Here is a 12,112-nt window from a genome sequence, read left to right on the forward strand (position 1 = left end):
GATCCCCCTCCTCAGCCCAATTACAAGCCCTCCCCAGCCCAATGGCAAGGGCTCCCCCTCCTCCTCCCTCCCCCCAGCCCAATGGCAAGGGCTCCCCCCCTCCTCCCTTCCCCCCCCTCAGCCCAATGAAAAGCCCCCCTCGTACCCCCAGCCCAATGGCAAGGGTTCCCCCTCTGTCCCCCCCTCAGCCCAGTTACAAGCTCCCCCCTCCCCCAGCCCAATGGCAGGGATCCCCCTCCCCTCGCCCCCTCTGAGCCCAATAGCAGGGATCCCCCTCCTCAGCCCAATTACAAGCCCTCCCCAGCCCAATGGCAAGGGCTCCCCCTCCTCCTCCCTCCCCCCAGCCCAATGGCAAGGGCTCCCCCTCTGTCCTCCCCTCAGCCCAGTTACAAGCCCCCCCTCCCCTAGCCCAATGGCAGGGATCCTCCTCCCCCCGCCCCCTCTCAGCCCAATGGCAGGGATCCCCCCGCCCCCTCTCAGCCCAGTGGCAGGGATCCCCCTCTCCCCTCAGCCTAATGCCAGGGGCTCCGGTCCCCGCTGTGCTGAGGGCTCCACGACTCCCTCCAATACTTCCCCTTCCCGCCTGCCAGCCGAATTCCACGCCGCCGCGGCGCACACTGTCGTGACGAAATAGGGAAAGGGCGCCGTTTACCTATTTTACGCCTTGCCGTAAAGTGACGCCGCCACCTGCTGCGGGCGAGAACTACAACTCCCAAGAGGCCTCGCAGCTTCATTTCTATTTTTAAAACGGTGATTCGCTTCTGCTCCTGCCCGCGAGGCGCCGCCCAGGCTTTCAATAACGTCTGGAGGGTTACCCTGACAACGGTAAACAGAACAGCCCCTGCGGGCGCGGAAACCATTTCCGGGTCAGAGGTCACAGCCCGAACGGGTCATGTGATCGGCAGATGGCTGCCGGGCCGCGGGCCCCGTGAGGGAAGTGACGGTTCCTGGCTCGAGCGCCAGCCGGGGCGGCTGGGCTGGCGTTAGCGCCCGGCGTGGAGGAGGCCCCGGGCCGGGGGAGCAGCCCGCCCTCCGTGCTCGCCAGGACAGGCCGGGCTGGCGGGGAAGAGCCGGCCCCTGCCCGTGTCCGGAGGCGGGGGAGAACCGGCCCTGTGCGGGAGGCGGCCAGCGTGAGCGAGGAGCTGCCGGGGGGCCCGGGCCTTTGGGCTCGTGACTGTGAACCTGCGCTGGGGGGAGAGGCTGAGACTGAGCCCCAAGGACTGCGGGACTTAGGGGTACCTGGAAACGTGTAAAGCTGATCCCTAGGGGTGCTGAGTGCGTGGCTGCGGCTGAGAACCACGGGATACGGGGAACTAACTTGCCAGGCACCTTGGATGAGGAGGGCCGACTCCCACCCCGCAGAAACCCTGAGGTGGGAGGACCTTAGCCCTGGACAGGGGTTGGGAAAGGAGGCAGTTCCTTTAGTGTGAGAAGCATTTTTTCCCCGGATGGGTTCTGGTTAATATTTCCATTTTTGGGATTGGGGGTAGGGTTTCTTTTTCCATGTCCTTTCACCTCACCTATAAATATGATCAGTGCCCCTGATGTGGTGGCTTTTACCAGAGAGGAAGAGTTTGAAGAGGAGGCATACAATGAACCATCCCTGCCTGAGGAGTACTCTGTGCCTCTGTTCCCCTTTGCTAACCATGGTGCCAACCCCTGGTCCAAGTGTTCAGGCTCCAAGTTCACTAAGGACTTCATTCTCATCTCCGAGTTCTCAGAGCAAGTGGGCCCACAGCCTTTGTTGACCATCCCGAATGATGCCAAAGTTTCTGGCACTTTTGATCTGAACTATTTTTCCCTCCGGATCATGTCTGTGGATTATCAAGCCTCCTTTGTGGGGCACCCTCCTGGATGCTCCTACCCAAAGCTAAATTTTGTGGAGGATTCCAAAGTGGTGTTGGGAGATTCCAAGGAAGGGGCTTTTGCTTATGTGCACCATTTAACTCTTTATGACCTTGAAGCTAGAGGCTTTGTGAGGCCTTTCTGCATGGCGTACATTTCCACTGACGAGCACAAAATCATGCAACAGTTTCAGGAGCTCTCTATAGAGTTCTCCAAAGCATCAGAGTGCTTAAAGACTGGTAACAGGAAAGCTTTTGCCAATGAACTTGAAAAGAAACTGAAAGACCTTGATTACACCAGGACAGTGCTGCACAATGAGACGGAGATACAGAAGAAAGCAAATGACAAAGGATTTTACACAACCCAGGCCATTGAGAAAGCTAATGAACTGGCTAGTGTTGAAAAGTCCATTATTGAGCATCAAGACCTGTTAAAGCAAATCAGGTCATATCCTTATAGAAAACTGAAGGATTCTGATTTCCATCCATATGAGCCGGAGTGTGCACTGGATCAAGCTAACGCAAGCGTTGATCAAGACTCTACTACCTCTAACCTTGATGATCCTGGTGAAACGCATCTTTATGCACGGATGCCATCTTACACCCCTAAACTCATCAAAGCAAAATCTGCCAAATGTTTTGACAAGAAGCTGAAAACCTTGGAGGAACTCTGTGATGTTTATTTTTTCACCCAAACTCTTGATCAGTTAAATCAAATAGAGAAAACATTTAGAGGTGATGTGTGCTACCTTTTGACAAATCAGATCTGTGAAGCACTTTTAAAGCAGCAAAGTATAACTAACTTCCTTTTTGAAGATAAGTCTGTTTTAGATGAAAAAGCAGCTGAAAAACAATACAGTGGTTGCCAGGGATCTAATCAAGACACTGTCAACATCAAGTGTTTGGAAGAATCTCCAATTCCTAAAGTGTTAATCAGCTTGGAATCTTACAAATCTAGTGTGGAGTCTGTACCTATCAAGATGGAGCGGGAGACTGAAGATTCCCGAGAACCAGAAGTGACTGAACCTATTGCTTTTGACCGGGAGAATTTGGAATATCTTGATGCAGATATTAAAGGGAGTATTAGTAGTGGTGAAAGCATTGAGGTTTTGGGAACCGAAAAGTCTACTATTGTTCTGACAAAATCTGAGAGCCAGGCAAGTTTGCCTATCCACCCAAGTCCACAGGTGGTCAGGAGCAAGGCAGTCAGCCGAAGGACCATCAGTGAGGACAGCATTGAAGTCCTCAGCTTGTGTCCTTCAGAATCTTTGATCCCTGAAGATTTTAAAGCAAGCTACCCAAGTGCCATTAATGAAGAATCTTATGCAGATGATGAAGGTCGAGTTATTCACATCAGCCCAAGTTTAAATCCATCTAATATTGAAGAGATGGAAGGCAATTCTGAACAGGAGAAATTATTGCCAGTTGATTCTGCCTGTTGTATTGGGAAAGAGTCTCCAAACTTTTTAGAACCTCTAGCTGACCTAACACACAAACATTGTGATGATGATGGTGTGGTCAGTATTCCACCACAGCCATATAGACAGGTGGATCAGGGATTTCATGTGAACTTCACAGACTGTTCTTCACATGATGTCGTCTCAGGAGGAGTGCTTTCATATGAACTTGATCCGCATTACTTAAGCAGTAGAGAGGCCAGTAGAATTAGTCTGGATGAACACTCGGACTCCACAAGCTATGTGAGCAGTGCAGCATCCACATGTTCTGAGACTCCCTCTCCTGCTCATCCTCTCAGTCACATTAATGAAAGGCACAAAAAAAAGGCTGGCCAGAATGCCTTGAAGTTCATTAGGCAATATCCCTTTGCTCATCCTGCAATATATTCTCTGCTCAGTGGAAGGACGCTAATAGTGCTGGGGGAAGATGAAGCAATGGTAAAGAAACTTGTGACTGCTCTCTCCATCTTTGTTCCTAATTGTGGGGTGTATGCCAAGCCTGTGAAACACTGGGTCACTTCCCCTTTGAATATCATGGATTTTCAGAAGTGGAAGCTGATTGGACTGCAGAGGTAAACTAACACAGATCTCCTTCAAATAGTAGATTCATGGGCTTATTAATGTTAAGAGGTCCAAGTGAATAGTTCCTTTTTTGAGACTTCTTATGTTAAAAAAGGAAGTATTGAAGGGGAATTGATAGTGGAAGCACCCCCCCCCGCCACCACCCTAGTCACTTTCATTGAGTGAGGCTTGTTGCCACACATTTCTGCTTGTTAGGTGTACACATGTATCTGTATAAGGCAGTGGTCCCCTAACTTATGTCACACCCCACCCAGGGGCTGGGAGCAGTGCCGCGGTTGGGGGCCAAGAGCTGAAGCTAGGGCCTCTGCAGGGAGTGGGGCTGGAGCTGGTGGGCGCTACCTCCCTGCCCTCTATAGGAGCTGGCCTGAACCTGCTGCACCCCCCCACCCCAGAATGTTCCTCTGTGCCCCCCTATGGTGGCATGCTCCGCAGTCTGGGGACCACTGGTGCAAAGAGTGGTATTTCCTCCAGTTTCCCAGAAATCCTTTTTAAGTGTTAAACTTCCAATGCATTCTGTTGGGTGTCAGCCATCAGATTCCTGTTAAAGTCAATGGGAAATCATACAGCTGAAATACCAAAGACCCTCATCCAGCAAAGCACTCAAGCAAGTGTATTGGTCCAGTGCTTTGCTGGAGCAGGGCCGTAATACTTTAAGGTGTCTCTTTTAATTCCTTCTTGTGCTCCCACCAGAGGGGTTGGAACCTCTTGGGTAGAAGGCTGCTTTTCTTCTAGCTAAAATTTGTTTTAAACCATCCTTCTTGTCACATAGGCCTTTAGTTTTCCATTAGGTTTCTATTAAGAAATGTGCTTTCGATTAAATGAAAAGCTGGAACATCTGACCAACAGCAGTTGTTTGAGTTAGAGGGAAAGTGGCCTGCTTGTGTCCATGTATTAGCAACCCTGCCATTCAGGTGATGGGAAGAGATGCAAAAGTCCTGTTCTGAGCCCTGCGGTGATGTCTAAATACAGTGGAACCTGTTTAGAGTGAAACTGCACTGTTAAATGGCACGAAAGGCCCAAATTGCTCCATGTGCTGCAAGGTTCAAACTTCAGTTTGGCTTATTGGGAAACTTCTGCTTTAGGTGAAGATATTTTGGTGAAAAAGCAGCACTGGAAGAGGGTTTCCCTGGGGCTGTAAGATATTTCTATAATCTAATTATTCAGTTCTTAAAACGTACGGTATTACTTTGTTTGCTGCTATATAAAAACAGCCATACAACAGTGCCTTTGCATGTTGCTTTTCCTACCTTTATAGAATTAAGCTGTGTTCTTGAATAGTACGTTTATTCAAACATCCACTTCTTTAACTGTGCTACCAGTTACTACTGTGCTCCGGCATTGGTATCTGGGTGGAAAGCAGAGTTTGGAGGGATGGCTAGTACCGCCCGCTACAGATCAGCAACTCTTTCCTCTGGTTTGAGGGTGGGGTGCACCTCTCCTGACAAGGCGACCATAACCACGCAGAATTGGGAACATTGGACAGAGTTGTCTTAGGGTTATGATTATCTTGGTTAAATCACACACGCTTGTTAGGGGACTGCATGTTGTGAATATCCTTTGACTTCCCATCTCAGGGAGAAATGCCCAGACTCTGTAGTGGAACTCTGTTGTCTAAGGATTGTTTAGAAAAAGTTTCTCTACAGGTAGAGTTTCACCAATATAAAAGCAAATATCTAGCAAAAATAATTCTGGGGGACATAGTCAGCTGTTGGAAAGGGGACCCCTAAAGGCTATTCCTTCACTTCTAGCAGAGAACAGTAGCAATATTTGTATCTATTCACCAGCGATTTCTTCTTAGTTCTCGCACGCCCCTGGATAGTAGTGACTTGACTTCTTATCCCCCACTCAGCAGGAAGCAGTAATCCCCTGTGGTGTAGTATTTAACTTCCAGGTGGTGATTGTGCATTGCCAGTTAGCACACTGGCTCACTGCACTAGTTGAACTGGTGCTTTGCTGAGAACTGACAGCCCATTGAAGCACTTCAGGCATTTTGCTTAAGTTATTCCTGGGGGGATTCTGCGGGACAGTGCACCCGGAGAACACCCCACACCCCTGTAGAATTCCTGTGTATGCCTGCCGAAAACTGAAGGGAAGCCGCCCAGGGCTGGGGGATGACCACAGGTGCAGAGGTTTTTTGGGGGAGGGGGGTTGCTCCCCCAAACAGAGGCAAGGCATGGGGGGGGCACACAGGTTATATGCCGCTGCCTCCGCCCTTCATTTCTGCAAGTGCAGAGCTGCCCAGCTGAAGGAAGGAGGCTGCATCTCTGCTCTGCTGACTCTGCAGCTGAATGTTGCCTCCTGGGTCCTAGTGCCAATTTTGCTACCCTTTTCTGTGCTGGGAGCCTTCCTGTTTTTTGTGCAGCAGTCGGTGCCCAAGGTGGGGGAGTTGAAGGGGTGGAATAGGACGGGGCAGAGGAATGTGGGAGGGGAATGGAGAAGAAAAGGGAATAGAGGAATTGTGGGTGGGAAGCGGTATCCCCTCGGCTCCCACGTTAAGCAGGTCCATCGAACCCTCCCTCACCCTGACAAGCCCTACCACCTTACATCTGGACCCCTTCAATGAGCCCTCCCCAGCATCTGGACTCCTCACATCAGTGCCTTCACCGAGCCCCCTCTCCCCACACCCAGACAGCACCCCGCTCTGCTGAGCCCCAACCACTTTCACCTGCATCCCCTGCAGAGTCCAATTGCCCCTGCACCTGGAACCCCCCAATGAGCCCCTGTACATCTAGATCTCTCACTGAGCCGCCTGCATCCACACTGCCCCACACAGAAACCTCTCACCCCACAATAGGCCCGCTCACACTTGGATCCTGCTGGGCTGAGCCTGCCCATGCACAACAGGTGTCCTTGGCACAGAGGGGCAGGGCCCCGAGATGTTTCTGGGGTAGGCCTAGCCCCTGCACTGTGTCAGGCTCAGAGGTGCAGGCTCACTGCCAAGCCCCTGTACTGGGAGAGATGGGGGCTTCAGGGTGATCTCTCACCTCACTGCAGCCAGTGGCCTCTGCTCCCCATACCATGCTGGGGCCACACTTATTTATTGACAAAATTTGCAGAATTTTAAAATATTGTGCGTATCAGTTTTAATTTTTTGGTGCAGAATTCCCTCAGGGGTATTTCAATGTAAGCCAAGGTTCACTATGGACACCTTTAGAGGCTCCTCTACATTCGATCTCTGCTACCAAATCCAAGTGACAAGTTTCCTCTTAAAGATGATCACACTGTAATTTATGAAACCTTTCAATCTGGTTTCTACAAACGTCGTGTCTTTGTATCGTCTGTCAGGGTTTCACAGCTTCCCGTGTGTTCCTTAGCATGCTGTTTCTCTCTTCTCTTTCGCAGAGTGGTGTCCCCTGCTGGTGTTAATATGCTGCACTCCTTGGGTCGATACAGCCGGTACATCAGCATTCTGGATGCAGACAGTAAGACTCTGCGCTGCCCCCTGTATAAAGGAACCCTGGTCCCCAGGCTTGCCGATCACCGCACTCAGATCAAACGAGGAAGCACCTATTATATGCACGTCCAAAATATTCTAACTCAGCTGTGTTCTAAGGCCTTCCTGTACGCCTTCTGCCATCACTTGCACCTTCCCATCAACGAGACAGAAACAGAGGAATCCATTGCGTCTCGCAGGATGAACTTTCTGAAACTTCACCTGGGACTTGTGAATGAAGATGTCAAAGTCGTACAGTACCTAGCAGAGCTGCTGAAATTGCAGTACATTCAGGAATCTGTCAGCGGTATTAACCCTATGCTCAGATTTGACTATGTTCCCAGCTTTTTGTACAAAATTTAGCATCACCTGGGCTGTCCTTCTGTGGACTCTGATTTTGATGAAGATCATCTGTGCTTGACTTGGCTATTTACAAATATCTGATGTGTCTGGAAGAATGCAAAGTAGTCAACATATTTGCAAGCAAGAGTCTGCTATGTAGAAAACAGTGTCTGAAGGAACTTGATTTCTGTGCGACTCCCAGCAGCTGAGAACTGGATGTGTTGTACCCCAGCAAAGAAATGAGATCTAAAAATATTGGCCACTCTCCATCTTTAAATGTTAAAGGGACACTGTCAACTTTTAAAAAGCTGACCAAGAACCCCATTCCTATCATGTTCACGGCACAGGGAGGGCGGGAGAAGTCGGCTATCATTATAGGGTGATATCTGTTGAGTAGCGTCTAGTCCCCTCAGTGCATGACAACTTGTATATTCAAGTTAAAACTTCGCATTTTCCTGGCTAGTGCATAGGCAGGAGTAAAGTGTGACCCCTGTGGGTTTTGACTGTTTTATATATACAGCAAAATACATTTGCCCAAGTGTGGGGGTGATACTGAGATATATATTAAAGCTTCCAACTATGATGGAGGCTAAAAATTACCTTAAATACATTAAATAGTTCACAGTGCCCCTTTGCATTGTCTGGGTTCATTAATGGTTCATGGAAATGATTGTTACTGAGCTTATGAGCTAGAGATCAAAGCATGTATTTTTCTGTTGACTTCTCAGCTTTGCTGGAAGATGAAAAGGTGTAAGGATTCCTTCTGTATCTTAGACTGCATGGAGGCTCCCCTTTCAGCGTGAATGTAGAGCACTGTGCCTTGTTAATTTGCAGCAGACTCTTTTCTTGATGACCTGGGGATGGGGAAGGAGACCTACTTGTCTTTAAAGCTTGCTAGGACTTTGCAGCACTGCTGTGGTGTAACCTTGAAGGAAATATGCTAGTTGAATAGCAAAAAGGGCCCCTGTTGGTTGCTCTCTGAGTGTAGAGAATGAATAGCGCAAATCAGCTGAAGCTGCACGCGAGTGGGGGACAAGGAGCCTCTTAGGGCAGGCACTCAGGAGAGATCTGGAATGAATGGACTGGATTAAATGTTTTATTCTTTGTAGTTTTGTGTCGGGGCTAGATTTGCATTGGATCAGAAAACGAGCATAGGCTCGGCGGCAGCAAGTGCTGCTTCTGGCTCTGGCTCACCACTCCAAGTTATTTATTTATTTTTTAACGCCATGCCTTTGCAACTTCTCTACTACCTCTCCCATAGCATCCCTTGGGTAGTTCTGGATGCTGCATGCAGTACTGCATTTCACTGAGCCTTTTCGTTGGATATTGAGGACTTTCAAAGCTCCTCACATTGCAAACTGTGCCAGAACCTTCATAATGCCTTTATGGTGAGTGCTGAAGGATTCATGCTCTGCTTTTGTCATGCATCTCTTCCTTCCAGGAGAATCTCTGAGGTTACATCTCATCCATTGCCACCCCTTGGCTAGAGATTACTGCAGTACATCCGATGCCAGCCCCCAAAGTTCTTTTACGTGAGAGAAAAGTCTTGGTGGAAAAGATCACCTTGGTTTTATTTCTTTTTAGCACTGTTCTTGTCTGATTCGGGGGGAACATGGGTTTTACTAGAATAGCTGAACCGTATATATATATTTTTAAACGTCTGTCTAATGTGATTATGTGAGACAGTGCTGAAATTGAATGTAAATTTCTAATGTACCAGAGGAAGCTGCAATGCAGAGTGTTGGGTTTGTTAGTTTTAGATTCTGCTGAAACTTGATGCGATAGCTGTGCTCTTATGTAACGTGCATCCCAAACTAAGGGTTGGTCTACACTGTGGGGGGGAGGGATTGATCTAAGATAGCAACTTCAGCTATGCTATTCGCGCAGCTGAAGTCGAAGTATCTTAGTTCGACTTACCTGGCTGTCCTTATGGCAGCAAGTTGACAGCCGCTGCTCCCCCGTCGACTCCCCTTACTCCTCCTGCCGAGGTGGAGTACAGGCGTCGATTCAGGGATCCATTTATCACGTCTAGGTGAGACACAATAAATGGATCCCCGATAGATTGATTACTATCCACGTGGCCAAAGAAAGGCTCCTTAGAGACATATTGCACTGTATGTTCCTAGCGTTTATAGTGCTGTAACACTGATTCCTTCACACACAGAGAAATGTCTTTGAGACAGGACTGAAGCAGGCCCAGGCACAGCAATGGGGAGGGAAGACTCTCTTAAGTGTTAGGATCACTACTACAGTGCGACCAGGTGAAACAGGACATAGTGAGTTACTGCAGGCTCACTAAAGTTGGAGGTTGCTTGTGATTTTTTTAGCATGCAGTTGGGAGCCAGCGTAAAGTAGCTTTTTGCTGAAGGGCTGAGCAGTGTGTGCATGTGTCCTGTCAGCTTTACATGTGTCTGCGCACCACGCTGCAGAATTGTTTTCACATTTAGAAAGCATGTTTAAAAAACTTTTCTTTTATCAGATTCTAAATTTGACCGCCTGCATGCAGCTATTATGTGAACTGGGTCTGCTACGTGAAAGCTATTTTTATGCTTATATAAAAACACTGTAATGTACTAGGTGACTGAAGCCACTGCTTGTTAAATCAAGGGTATGTCTTAATAACCTTAAGCCTAGACAAGATTCCAAGTAGAAAAAGAACAGCTGGGATCGTAAATGAATAGTACAGGTAATATGATTCAGTCATAACCTCTCTACCTATTAACTGACAGAGTGGAAATATATTAATCTCAAGACCTCATCTTTGTACTGAAAAATAACCTGATGCTAATTGGGATTGAGGAGGGTGAGATGCATCCAAGTCCATGAAGACGTCTGTCCCTAGCTTACAGCTCAGAACAGTGGAGCAGGACTGGTCATGGTTGCAGGATACAGTATTATGGGACTTTCTAATTGCAGCAGCCTTTATCTGTACTTTGTAATCAGATTCCTAAGGTGGTAAATGAAGATTATCATTTTTCTCTACGTGCAAAACTGCAGTGGTGTCTAATGTTCTGCAAGGTGGGCTTAACAACAGTTAGGATGGTCAGCCGTACGGAGAGAGGTGATTAACATCACCTCTGCCAGCTCTGTTTCTCAGAGAATAGTGCTCAGATTTACCGTAAGCCAGCAGTGATCATTTCTAAGCAGCTCAGAAGCTGTTTTGCCTTTCAGCTATAATAGGGAAGTACTGCCTGTGCTATAGCAATAGAAATCGATCACTTTTTAAGGGGTCGGATATGTGGCTGGGGTGTGAAAGCCTGTAGGACTGACTGAGGGCTCTGCATCGCATGCTGTTCTTGGTTTTCATGAGGCAGCAGAATCAGTGCAGTCAGAAAGCCTGATGGTGCAAGATACGGAGTGCCCAACTAACTTTCAGACTCAGTGCTGGGAGGTTTGGGCCCCCACCCCCACCCCACCCCAGTGGATGGGAGGGAGCTGCTACACACATGGGGCTGCTGTTGGGTTACAGCAGTTACAAAATCAACTGTCCCGGTGAAAAGCTAGAACAAGCGTTACAACTGGAAATTCAGTGAGCTGCAAAGGAGGCTGGTCCTGAAATACAGAGCGCCCGTTGTCCACGGAACCCCAAGTGAATAGTGCTACGTAAGGGCTTACATCGGCAGAACTTCGTCTCAGGGGTGTGAAAAATTACTTGGTCGCTGGAAGAATTCTTCACTCCGTCGACCTAGCTCCTGCCTCTCAGGGAGGTGGATTAGCTCCAGCAATGGGAGAACCCCTCCCACTGGAGTAGTGTCTACACTGAAGCACTACAGCTTTGGAACTGTAGTGTGTTAAGTGTAGACGTATCCGTAGCCAGCCAGTGACAGACGAGAGACTGGACCGCCAAGATATTTTAAAGTGAGAGCCTAGAACCTGCTACCATAGCTTGAGAAATCATAACCCTACTACATGCTGGTTGCTGAGAGATGCATTTTAACTGGAAGGCAGAAGCACAGGGTACCTAGCTCACCCGTGGGGCTGGGCTAAGAACTGCCTTTGAGGGCCATGAGTAGGCTGTGATGAATTCTCGTCTCATTTTAAAGCACCATATCTTATTACTGCATGTCGAGTTCCTTGTCTGTACCTGGGTACTGAGCACCTGCATCAGTAGTTAGACGGAGTGTCACCTGGAAGAAATCCAAGCCGCATGTTCTAATGTGTAGTGATGTAGGTGTTGCTGCACAAGAGCTTAACAGATGTTAACACCAAATGAATCGTAGGACAAATGTACTTTTTAAAAGAATTATTTATTTGGGTTCAGATATTTTTGAAATTACAAAAAAAGTTGGTTGTATTTTTTAAAGCTTATTCTTGTCATACATTGTGGTTAAATTCTAATTTGTCTGTGCTTATTAAAAAATGGTCCTAACTAAGCTTTGGGCTCAGATGTCTGAAAAACTGTCTGGATGTGCTGGCTTGAAATACTGACCTCATTCGGAACGTGGATTAATAGC

At 48.2% G+C, this 12,112-nt stretch overlaps 1 protein-coding gene across 1 annotated transcript; it reads left to right on the plus strand.

Moving 5' to 3' along the window:
- Nucleotides 1-908: 908 nt before the first annotated feature.
- On the plus strand, nucleotides 909-12,031 carry SMCR8 (SMCR8-C9orf72 complex subunit). Its single transcript, XM_030577625.1, has 2 exons — nucleotides 909-3,873; nucleotides 7,226-12,031. The coding sequence occupies exons 1-2, from the start codon at nucleotides 1,529-1,531 to the stop codon at nucleotides 7,677-7,679; spliced, it is 2,799 nt and encodes a 932-aa protein (XP_030433485.1). The 5' UTR covers nucleotides 909-1,528; the 3' UTR covers nucleotides 7,680-12,031.
- The last annotated feature ends 81 nt before the right edge of the window (nucleotides 12,032-12,112 follow it).

Source organism: Gopherus evgoodei, chromosome 10 (genome assembly GCF_007399415.2).
Source record: "Gopherus evgoodei ecotype Sinaloan lineage chromosome 10, rGopEvg1_v1.p, whole genome shotgun sequence".
Taxonomy (NCBI): Eukaryota; Metazoa; Chordata; order Testudines; family Testudinidae; genus Gopherus; species Gopherus evgoodei.